Raw genomic sequence first — 12,274 nt, 5'->3', positions numbered from 1 at the left:
GGCTAAAGTTTAATCTAGGGCTAAAGATTATCCCTTAGAATGAAGGGGGTAAAGGCTAAAGTTTAGCCCACAGGACTGTTTGGATCTAGGGGCTAAAGATTAGCCATGTACCTACCATGACCTTTTGCCCCTAATTAATACTCATGAACAACCATGCAAAGGGATATGTGTGGGTAATATGCGTCTTTTGGTACTGGGGGGCCACTTTTAGCTCTCTTTAGCCCACTTTGGAGGGGCTAATGGAAAATGGTTGGGCTAAAGTTTAGCTCCCCACTTTTAGCCCTCTTGTTTGGATCTATGAGGGCTAAAAGGTGACTAAAAGAGGTGGGATAAACTTTAGCCCTATGGATAAAAAAAGAGTTAAATCCAGGGGGAAAAAGTTTAGGGGTGTCACATAGGGGTGTCACATGGAGTGTTCGAATAGTAATAATAAAACAAATTGCATAAGTCCTCAGTAACCCGCGAGATGAATTTATTAAGCCTAATTAATCCGGCATTAGCACATGAGGTTATTATAGCACCACACTGTCAAATCATAGACTAATTAGGCTTAAAAAATTCATCTCGTAAATTAGTCATAATCTGTATAATTAATTATTTTTTAGTCTATATTTAAAACTCTATATATGTATCAAATATTTGACGTGATAGAGACTGAGTCTAGAAGGCGGAGATGTGCAGACCAGAGCACGAAGATGCTGTTAGTGTCAACGTAGTCGTAGGCTCGTAGCAAAAATCGGTGTAGGTGTACCATATGAGAGGGTGAAAGGGTTCTACTAGCAGTTCAGGACACGCACTTTCAGCCTCAGCATATAGAGTGCAAATCAAAGGTCAAGAAAGTTGTAAAAGTGACACCCTGGAGCTGCTCATAGTCTTCAGTGAAGGCAATTAGTTTCCTTTGATTTATGTAAGAGGTGCCAAATTGAGGAATACCTTGCCTATCTTACGAACAAATCGACAGCCTGTTCGTTTCGACTGAAACAATCCTGTTCGTTTCGATCGTGGATTATTATTGCTGGCTGATTTAATATGTAAAAAACATATTGTTCTAGCTTATAATCCACGATCGTTTACAACCGAGCAAACAAACTGCAAATTGATTGATTGGCGAATAGTATCACCGGCAGGAGGAAAGCATAGGCACGCTAGGCAACATACCACCCAGCTGGGCAGTGACCACTTCCGGAATCCACGACCTCAAAAATCAAAATGATAGAAAAGCCTTTGGACTCTGGTCGTTTCTTCATTCCACAGTTATACCCCCTCTGTTTCTTCACCCGGAAGCCAAAGCACGACCTATCATAGGATAAGGTCAAATATCAAACACCATCATCATATAAACCACACCTCCTTTCAAACACTAACACATACTGAATTATCATACAAACCATGCAAAACGGTAGCAAATGCAAGGTTTGCAGTATGTGTTTGTTGAATAGCTTACAGTTCCTCACGTATATTCCATCGTTACAAGTCACTAATTCCGTGGAAACCCCTAGAATTCCTTATTTTCTACACTCATGAACAGTCTTGTAAATAACGTGCTATCTTGCTGCAAGTGCAGCACTTATTTTAACCTCGTACCTCCTAGCATTCGACACAATTTGGTACTTATAAAAGAACAAGAGAATAAATAATGGTACACCATAGATACACAAATAGAACTATTAACAGTGGAATCAATTAATCTGAATGGACGATACAGCTGCTGACACCTCCCTTGTTCTTGGGTCAGCATCTTCCAAAGAAACACCATGGCAGTCTTCTCGAACAAGAAGTGGCAGAACGCCAACTGAGCTCCAAGCATTTGCTACAGCATTATTTGCATCCCCCAAAGTCACTGAGTATACTGCATCGAAGCCACCAGCTCCGGGAACTCCATCCAGTAAAACACCCTCCATATTCATAGTGTCATCTAGTAGCTGTGTTTGTGAATCTGGCTCAATCTACAAAATTAGGGCAAAGATGACAAACAAGCTTGACTAATAATATTGACCCTAATATATATCTACAATTTCATACATTAGTGATCCATATTGCTGTGACTATGCCAAACATCATACTGAATATACTTCTTTGAACATGCTATACTACAATACTTGCAGTTTTGTAAAGGGGGCCTTACTGGAACACCGGCTGCTATACCCATCTCTCGCATGTGAAGCCTTATCTCAAGGGAAGCATCCCTTGCAGCCAACAATGATCTAACAATTAATTCTTGATCTTGGTTAGTAGCCACCTCTGTCCACTGCAGAGAACAAAGAAACAGAGAATTCATTTAAAAGAATAATAAAAGATTACTTTCAGTTGGTGATTAAAAATGGGAGTACAAGCTCCCAGTCAACCAAAAACTAAAAACCAAAATATTATGGTTTATCCTAACACAGCCTTTTCCTTATTCATCAATCTATTACTCCAAACAAATGCTAAGTTCTTTGCGGAAATTGGATAGTGTAATATAATAGATATAAGTATATAACATAATTATGTAGTTACCTTCCCATACGTGAGATGACTACAGGACCGCACTACAGACTCATATGCCTCCCAGTGATTTTCAGAAAGTCCTTTTAAGATTCTCAGTTGGTTCTCCAGCGCTGAATTGGCAATGGCCAGTTTACTCCATGTATCTTTGGATTTCTCAGGGTCAGACTTCTGCCACCGTTTCACAGATCCAACCATTGATGGAGTAGATGATCCTCCGGTTCCAGGTTCCCCAAGGAGCTAGCAAAAAACAAACATATGTAGAAAATAAAAATACTGTTGACATTGACACAAATCCTCAACCCTCCACCCCACCCCACCCCCACCCCCACGCGCGCGCCCCTTGCCCCTTCCTATTCATACTGTCTTGTGAACAGAAATGCAATTTTTTTATGCTATGCTTTGTACTTTTGGCTAAGATGTCCACTGTGCAAGGCCAAGGCAACATTTCTTTTTAACCTTGTGCTGTTTTGCAATGTGAGCCACACAAGTCTTATAATATATATCAAGTGAAGAAATATTAATAAAGATACAACTTTGCAAGGATATTTTTAAGAGAAGGCAAGGCTGTGATAGACTTAACATGAAACGAGAGAAGTATCTGGTGATGATGAAAATAAAATGGGACCAGCCATTCTACAACTTATCACTTTTCAAATCTGGATGACATCAATATTAGCATGGTATGCGTGTGAGATAGATATGACATGAGGTTATAACAGCAGTCTCATCGCACTTGCTGCCACTATGAGCATAAGACATGGCCTAATGGCTATAGCCTATAAGCATCATAGCATTGCAGTATCTAGTAAAGAAACTGTAAATCCTATACCACTAGTAGCAGCATAGCAGACCAGTAGTTATGGTGGCTGGTGAAAACCAGTAAAATGATTTGATTGCCATTTTGGAAAAACCGGCCATTGACCATGAGGCTTGGTGACTTACAAGGGTCATCAGAGGAGGTAATGAAAACTGTTTATTCTCATGATCCCACCTTTGCGTAACAATATCTGATACTACATCTGGCAAGGAAGTCCCACCTGTAGCCTGTAAATATTGCAGTCATAGTTACCAGCTCTTCAAATGTAGTGAGATTACACTGAAAAAGTTGATGAGGTGCACGTTATCTGCCACTGAGGTTTCTTACCTGAGCCGAGGAGAGTATTTCTGGAGAAAACCTTACATAGCGTTGACTCCCATAGACAGCAGCACTAACATCAAAACCACTTCCAATTTTCCCTTGTGCTATACAATGTGCACTTTGGGCAATAGCGTGAACCAAGTCAAGACCTTGTCCAGTAGCATTATCACCGGAAGATTGTCCCGGACATGAAAGGTTAACGGCACCAAGATAGTGAAGAACAGCTGCAACAACTGATGTGGTCATGGCAGCTGATGACCCAAGTCCAGTTTTGGCTACTTCAGGTTTACATTTCTCTCCAGTCGTTGTTCCATTAGCATCCTCTGAGTTAAATGTAATTGAAGAGAATGGAGGCAATAAAAGCAATACCTCCGGAGTAAGAGGAAGACCACGTGCTTCAATCTTAAGAAACAATGGAAACCAATAAGATATAGTATTTTCTGGGTGAGCTCTAGTTGTAAACATGAACTAGGTCAAACAAGGAAATTTTATATGGTTTATAAGATATTTAGTATGTAAAGAGAAAGCAGTTTCACATGTTGCAGTTTATTAAATAATGCAAGTAGAATAACTTTTAGAAGGCGTTTGTTTCCATGGATGGAAACGTAAATGGTAAGGAAAACAGATCACGCGGGGAGCAGCAAGGGGATCTTTGATTCCCGTGATATGTCGGTTGCAAAAAAGTAATGGAAACTGATAACGGCAACTGCTGCGTAATGCGATAAAGCTTGAGGATGGGCGGTATCGGCCGTGAACGGGTCCGTATCTGATTGCGGGGTACTCCATAACGGACCGAGTTGAACCAAACAGCTGTATCATCATCCCATCCCCTCCGTAATGTAATTACGTTACATTTCGCTGATCCAAACGCCATCTTAAATGTTTTACATTGCCATCTGGCAGTCAGTCATCTATTCAAAATTTTACAGTTGGCTATCCATTCAAAGTTCATTGAACCTTAAGTTTTACATAAGAAACGCTGTCATGAATGCATAGAGCATAAAGGAAAATAATAATCTTCAACTACACAAACTTTATAAGAAATAGAAAGCAAGCATTACATACATGCACATCATATGTCATATATAAATATATATACCAACACATTAGCTTTGAGTTTTGCTTCTGATTTCGTCCTTTGTAGTAAGAAGTGCACTATGCTAATTTTGGTCTTTAACAAAACTAATACTTTTATCACAAAAGGTATGATCATCATCGTGGGAATAGAGAAGCAAAGCACAGTACAAAAGAATTCACACTTTAAGTTTCAAATTAAACTCTGGTAACTGTTTTATTGTTTTAGTAGAATTTGTAGATATTAGAAAATTATGTTCAAGATTGGGTAGTTCATTTATTTTGTAAGTGATGGTTCAAATTTTAAAAAAGAAGGAGCTACAAGGGTCATGTTAACATCAAATCTCTCTTTTCTTTACCATTGGGATTGGGTTTTTGGGTGTAGTAGAGCTCTGCAAGAAGCTAAAATACACATGAGTAATGAGTATGCTTATACAATTAAGAAGGTTCACCTGCTTTCTATAAGAATAGAAATCATTGCAACCAAGAACTGTAATGTTCAGACCTGCAACAAGAAGTTGAGACATATTACCAAAAAAAAAAGGATATGCTCGAGTAGTATACATCAAGCATGTAACCTGATGGGGGTGATTAAGAGCAGCAAAAATAACTAAAAGAAGCTTTTCAACCTTGCAACAGCAACTTATGAACTACATCCTTCCTCTCCTTATCAATAATGGTCGCTTTAGCAGCTGCTACGGAGAATTGTATGGCCTGCTCCACAAAAGGGTTTGTAGATTCCCTGAAATACAACAGTAACGCTGTCAGTGACATTACCACCAGACTCGAGTTTCAGAGATAATATAACAAAACAAGAGCACTTCACCACGAGATTGCAAATTTGCAACCATCAAGAACGATGAGCAACTTGCCTCGCAGACGTCAATTGCAGCGTCGATTTCGTTAGGGACAGCTTGTACGTGGCCTCCCGGGAGAGCTGAGGGGAAGTCACTTTGACATCCGTCCACGCCTAGCATCGGTACAGGGCACACAGGGTGAGGAGCAAGAGCAACACGCTGTAGCTTCTGAGACTAGAGGGATGGCAGTTGACGAGCGCTCACCCAGGCCCAGGAGTCGGCGGGGAGGCTGTCGCGGAGGGGGCGGACGACGGCGTAGAAGCGGGCGGTGGTGCTGAGGACTAGGCCGGCGTTGGGGCGCTCCAGCACGAGGTATCCTCCCGCGATGAGCACCTTCCCCGGCGCCGACGCCACCCTGCGACGACGCGGTCAGATCGGAGCCCAGAGATAGATAGATGCGGAACTTAGCGGGGGAGCGGGACAGTGAAATGACGGTGCTAGCGAGTACTCACACTTCCATGGCCTTCGACTCCTCGGCGGCCAAGACTCGATCTGGCGGTCACCTCTGCTGGAAGCTTCGTGGGAGTGGATGGAGGGAGGACGGGTCGAACAGCGCGGCAGCCGGCTGGGGAACGCTATCGCGATCTCGGCGACGGCTGGGCGCTGGGGGAAGCGTACGGGTGCGGAGGAACCGAGGAGAAGTCGGCGATGTGGCCATGGGGGCGCCGCGACGCGAGTCTGACGGCCCAGGTGGCCGTTCAACTGGACCAGGCCTCACTTTCGTCGAGTCGCGAGACACTAGCCTTGGGCTGAAAGCGACTAGCGCGTCGGTTTCCTTTGGAAGAGAATGATACTGGCCATTCCTCAAAAAAAAAAAAAAAAAAAAAGAGAATGATACGGGCCGTAAGAGTTGGCTTGGGCTGGACTTCCGCTAGTGTGTTTGTGACTGTCTCCCTCTGCTCTGAAGTGTTCCATGACAGGCAGATAGGCTGCCTGACACTGAGGAGCCCTAATAGAGACAGATGACATCCAAAGCAAACAACTGCCTGGAGTAGGTACATTACGCCTGGTTGATGCAGTTAGTTAGAGGAATCTCACAATCTCCCTGCACGCGAACCACCAGCAGAGGCGGCCCTTCCTGCATGCCACCATCCAATTGGGCAACTGGCTCGCCCTTCCCTTCTGCTGAGTTCACACCATGGTACCATCAACCATCTCATGCGTGGTCAGATCGATCGTTAGCTGCAAATCAAGCTCCCTGGCCACTGATCCATTAAACAAAGCTCGGTCAATGGGGGCGTCTCAAGCAGGGGATCTCGCGCTCGCTCGCTCGCTCTGGGCTTTGGCTCCTCCGACAGGGACACGTTGTGGTCCATGGCCTCTCGAGCCTGAAGGGGACCCGACGATCGATCCATGGATCCATCCATCCATCCAGCTGCATTATGATTTATAAGCTGCAACCTCCAGCAGGCAGCAGGAGAGCAAGGCATCTGTTCTACCTAGCTGATGGATCGATCAGCCAACTCTCTGAATGAAAAGAAAATATAGTATATATAATAAATGTACAAGTGGCTTTCCTGCTTACGCCCTCTCCTTGTATATTGGCTGAACCACCGGTCACCTGATCCTTAGAGGGAGGGGAGGCACACATATAAGTCATATGATGATTGGGGGACGTTGTCATTTTTTTTTGGTCGGAATGTGGGGGCTGGTGGAGTAAAATAAGAGGGCCATGGCATTGGCATGTGAGACAATGTGGCTTTGTTCCCAGTTGAATTATCGCTCTAACAAATTCGTTCATCAGTGCTTTTCTTAATTCAGAGTCAATCAACAATTAAAGTTCTTGGCTGTGTGCGGCTTTAGAGGCCGCCGGAAGTATCCCGTTTACTAAAAAAACAATTAAAAGTCCTGATTCCGACATTGCAATTGAACTGCTGAATTAACCCCGCAGTTACTAAAAGACTTCCCAGTAGTGGAATAAAGTAAAGGCCTTCAATGCTCAACCAAAAACGTACTTATTTTGTAATTATTTTAGAACGCATGTTAAGTGCGAATTATTTTCCATGCGAATTGCCTATCTTTTTTCTTTCGACTAGGCATTTTAGTGCAACCCAATATTCAGTAATTAGAGGTTGAGTTCTTGGGATTCTACCATTGACATTCAAAATTTAGTTTTTTCTTGATCTTCAGGCAGTTTTATTTTCTAAGAAGAAGCTTCATGCAGATTATGTACTAGTAATATTACTGTGTTATTATCATTTTCTTTCCAAAATGGAAAGATCCAAGCAGAGAATGCATATATATTGCTGGTATGGACATAAGGAAGACCCCAAGACCGGGGCATGGCGCCGGAGCGAGGTTCATGAACCTAGCTCGACAATGATTGATCTGTTGGGCTGAGAAATAGACGATCGAACAGTTGGCGCGGCCTGGCGGGACGAGAAGACTAGGAATGATGAACGCTCGCAAGCTTTCGTCGTCTCATCAAAGTTTGCGAAAGTGTTAAAGGATCCCTTGAACTAACCCTTTTTCAAATGCCCGCTTTTGTTGCCGCTAGACGAAGCAGCAAATGAAAAGAGCGCTCGTTGTTCGATTCTAAAGGGCAAAACAAAAGTGTGCGCTGCACCACAACTGTAAATATATAAAACATGGGCTGGGCCGGCCGGCTCTGCTGCAGCCTGCAGGGAATGCCTGCCCGTTGCCACTCGAGTCCACTGTCGTTTTTCTCCTTGAGGAAAGTCACATGAAGCCATGATGGAACCTCTGCTGGGATTTGCGAGTAGTGTGTGTGCCTGACATGATGAGCAATGATACTGCATGATCTTAATTTATCACTGTACTAGGTTACTACTAGCAAATCCTAGACACGGTTGATCGATCAGCAGCAGCTGTTGCATTGGTGCCGCGTGAATGCCGGCTTTGTTAACCAAATCCACTTAACTGCGTGAAGGATCAGCTTGTAAGCCTTCGATTTAATCGGAGGATCGTATTGCAGGTACGGTGGCGTACCGATCGATCGAGCTCAGGCCGGCTCGTAGTGCGCGGTGCTGCTTTATTCGATCGATCTGGCTTCAACTTTGTTCCGATGAGATTGAAAACGTGCGCGAGAGAAGACGCAACGTTCATGTTGCTAGCCGGCCGGCCGGCCAATCACATGTTCATTGCTGTAGCGCATGCAGCTGCGGCCGGGGCGGGGGAGTGGAGGCAGGCACACGCCTGTAGAGACGCGCCGCGGTCGCCGGCCGGCCGCGCGCGGCGCCGCGCGGCGGACAGGCGTGCATGGGCGCTCGCTTCGGTGTCGACGCGGCCGGTCGGTCAACGTGCTCGTACGATACATCCCCGGCTCATCAGCTAGTTAGCTACTACAACATGCATGCACACGCACACGCGCACGACGAGGGGCGCTGGACTAGAGATCGAATACGTGCGCTACACGACGTCGTCGTAGTCGGCCCGCGCCGCGCCGCGCCTTGCCGGAGACGTACGCATACGTCGCCGCGTCGCGTCGCATTCATATAGATAGCACCACGTACGCGGCAATGCATGTGTGTGTGGCAGTCTGGTGTACGAATGAGTGATCTATCGTCGAGCTATACTACTTCAGTCTTCCGCAGCAGCTAGCTGGCCCTGGCCGGCAGGCTTGCGTGCGTCTACAGACGCTTCGGATCAGGACTAGTACAACACGATTTCCCTGAGCACCTGAGCAGGGATCGGAGAGGGAGCTGCAGGTAGCGCCAACACGTCAATCCTCTTAGCTATTCTCAGCTGATTGTTTCTAATGCTGATAAGCCAGCTGAGGCTGATTTGAAACGTCTCTTGCTCATTCGCGGACGCGTATACTTCACCGACAAGCTAAAGGGCTAAAGCCTCCGGCGCGCCCGCGTGTGTACGTATCATCTATCGACGCTGCACTGCTGCAGTACATAGTAGCACACGTACCGGCTTGTATGTTTACGAGAGGAGATCGATCAGATCCCGGGGCAGCTAGCGCTAGTACACGTACTGCTTACCTTACCGCAAGCTGGCTGGCTGGCTGGCTATAGCTATGCTTGTGCGCTGACTTGTGCGTGGAAACGGAGCTCGGAAGGATCAAGCAGCCAGCCTGATGAGTGACCGGTGGACGCTTCATCTCTGCACAGGGATCCGCGATGCCCAACACGGATTCGCCAACCCCAACATCCTGCACGCGCGCGCGGATGCGCCGATCGACACAGGCAAAGTCATCCTTACATGTGTGGGTGTGACTTTGTGAGTGTGTGACCTTGTTCTTGTTTTCAACTAACCTCCTTTGGAACCAGCAACGACTACAAGACCTGCATCCGTGCGAGAGCCACTGCTCTTGCGTTTTTTTTAACCTCAGCTCTTGCATCATCCACATGTACCGGCATCTTTCTTTCTTTCACACAATCACACTACAGGTTCGGTTTTACCGGTAGCAGTACGTAGCACGCACGTACACGTGACGATTGTACGGCTGAAATGATTCTATACGGCTTCCAAAGTCCATGTTAGTAGTACTCCTATATGTTAACGTTACTGCAATAGACAGCAGGGCGGTCGATCCGCACGCAGGCCAGTTGGTGTGTATTGGTAACCCCGCATTATTGAGCAGAAATTAAGGTGCAGGTTACACGTGACGATTGCACAGAGAAGGAGAAACAACCAGATCGATCAGCAGCAGCATACAGTATGTAGTAGTGGTCAATTGGCTTCGCTAGCTGTTGCACGCGGTGTGGCAAGATCGGAGATCGCGATGTGGCTAATGTGTGGCTGTGGAAAACCTGTTTGGTCGGTCGCAACTTGCCGCTGGCCGGTATATAGGACAGTGAGCCGCTGGGTGCTGCCTAGCAATCTCCCCCAGGCCCCAGCTAAGATCTCACTTTGAAGATCTACAGTATTTTCACAGAGTATAATCATCAGTTAGTCACTTGACGCCAACTTGGCTGGATGCTCATCATCTGTAACAGTAGCGGCCAGTCTGAGATTGCCTGTGGTTAACAAGTGTTGCTGCAATATCCAGGTGCAAGCTAGCTGAACCACCTTAATTAGAGAACAAAAGAATAGTGCCAATACGCAATCCATTTGAGATAGCGCTCGCCTGAAATCCTGCAGAACCACAGGCTTCCACGCTGCCTTTTTGGCGTTTCTCGCTTGGTTCTTGGTGTTTTTCAGCTAAGCGGCCAGGCAGACGCGGACGATCAAACATTACTACATTAGCGTCCCGCCCGCAACTTGAGCACAAGGCGCTGCGATTACAAAATGCACGCAGGTGGATCGTGCGTGTGGATGGAGCCGGCCGCAAAGCTTCTGCTGATTTTGGTATCGAACGGCCCGGGCATATGCAAAAGCTCGCGCTTCAATCATTTGCGCGAGGCGAAATCCGTAGCATGTGGCGGCCGCCCCGGATGCTGTACTTGCGCAGGTTTTCTTTCACCGCCTCGCATGCGGAAGCGGAATAAAAATGAGGAATCTTGCCATTGAAACCCAACAGAAAATGGGGGAGCGAGCTGCGCGCGCGCGAGGCCGGCTGATATGTGAATATGCGCCTCATGCAAGCTGCAGGGGTGGGCGATCACAGAATCTCGAGGGTGGACGGCGCCGGAGATCCCATGCATTGCCAGCGTCAGAGGCATCATTCCATGTCCGAGCGTAACTTATTAGGGCCGGTTTGCAACGCGGAAGAAATTATTTGGGTTAATTTGATGCATGGCGAAAGCTCAGCGGTTACGAGAGCTGCAGTAACATAGCCTGGGTTCCATTCTCCGTGGATGCGCCGGTGATGTGCTTTCAATGGCAGACGACGTCCGCAGAGGTGACTACGGTGACTTATTTTGCAGGATTTAACGGCGTTGTTCTTTTAATGGTAGACGATGTTTTCGTCGAGGTGCCTGCGGTAACTTTGTTAATCTCGAGGATTTGCCGACTCTATTTTCGAAGATGCTCATAGGTGTAGGGTTTACGTGTGTGCGTACATTGTGAGTGTCTACGCTATACTGTGCAATCACAAAAAAAATTGATGCTTGCTATTATTTTTTTTTGCGGCCGTCGGCGTGTGCTCCAGCGGCCTTTACGTAAGGTTGCATGTGTTAACCCAGCATGACAACTACCCTAGCGCTTCTCTAATTATGTGTGCCGCTCCCTCGCATCCCGCTCAATTGGCAACAGACTCACCTCCATTGTCGCTTGAACAGGGGCAGGCACAGGTCACGGTGGCGCGGACCGCCCCCTCAGGGGCTGAAGCATCTATGGAGGACGGGGCGGGGTATCCATCAGGCATGGGTCCGGCCGAGCCCACGGCGAATGCTGACCAGCTCAGCACGCCGTCACGAGATGGTCATTCGGCCGAGGACAACGACAACTCCACCGCACGCCACCTCAAGAGCTTCACCAAACGAGTGCTGAAGATTGACTTCCTCCTAATTCGTCAGCCTCCCAAGCAATCGTCGCCTGCTAAGCCGATGCTCTCTTTGTGAAGCAAGTGGCTGGCGGTACCAAGCCTCTTTTGGGTGTCTGTTTCCAAACGAGGTGAGGTTCTAGTCATGCGGTGTATGAGCTTGGCAATGTGCCTATCTACGCCAAACGTGTCAGGACGGAAGGCCTACGAGGGGCTCTTCGACGTTGGGCTAAATGCGTCCAACGTCGAAGCACTAGACGCGCTCTTCCCGGATGTCGGCGGAGGCGCAAGCCCTTTAAAATACGAGATTATTTTTTCCCCCTTGAGTCCTACATTTTTAGGTGGAATTCATGTGATTCACGTAAAGTTTATCGCCAGTTCCTA

At 46.7% G+C, this 12,274-nt stretch overlaps 1 protein-coding gene across 1 annotated transcript; it reads right to left on the bottom strand.

Moving 5' to 3' along the window:
* Nucleotides 1–1,128: 1,128 nt before the first annotated feature.
* LOC136502338 (phosphomevalonate kinase, peroxisomal-like) lies at nucleotides 1,129–6,240 on the bottom strand. The gene is made up of 10 exons (XM_066497777.1): nucleotides 6,009–6,240; nucleotides 5,761–5,911; nucleotides 5,572–5,669; nucleotides 5,329–5,441; nucleotides 5,152–5,204; nucleotides 3,632–4,027; nucleotides 3,430–3,531; nucleotides 2,497–2,724; nucleotides 2,126–2,248; nucleotides 1,129–1,946 (listed from the first exon to the last, which is right to left on the bottom strand). Exons 1-10 carry the CDS (start codon nucleotides 6,014–6,016, stop codon nucleotides 1,680–1,682), a joined length of 1,539 nt encoding a protein of 512 aa, XP_066353874.1. The 5' UTR covers nucleotides 6,017–6,240; the 3' UTR covers nucleotides 1,129–1,679.
* Between the last annotated feature and the right edge of the window lie 6,034 nt (nucleotides 6,241–12,274).

The sequence above is a fragment of the Miscanthus floridulus genome, chromosome 1, assembly GCF_019320115.1.
Source record: "Miscanthus floridulus cultivar M001 chromosome 1, ASM1932011v1, whole genome shotgun sequence".
In the NCBI taxonomy this organism is placed as follows: Eukaryota; Viridiplantae; Streptophyta; class Magnoliopsida; order Poales; family Poaceae; genus Miscanthus; species Miscanthus floridulus.
Note: the sequence above shows the minus strand (reverse complement) of the source record. Positions and strands in the feature narration are given on the sequence as shown.

What these genes read in the sequence shown, in the direction of transcription:
- LOC136502338 (XM_066497777.1), bottom strand. An exon ending in TCTATTCTTATAGAAAGCAG is followed by an intron (nt 4,028 to 5,151) that starts GTGAACCTTCTT and finishes TTGTTTCTTAAG; the next exon opens with ATTGAAGCACGTGGTCTTCC. An exon ending in TACCTCCTCTGATGACCCTT is followed by an intron (nt 2,725 to 3,429) that starts GTAAGTCACCAA and finishes GTTTTTTGCTAG; the next exon opens with CTCCTTGGGGAACCTGGAAC.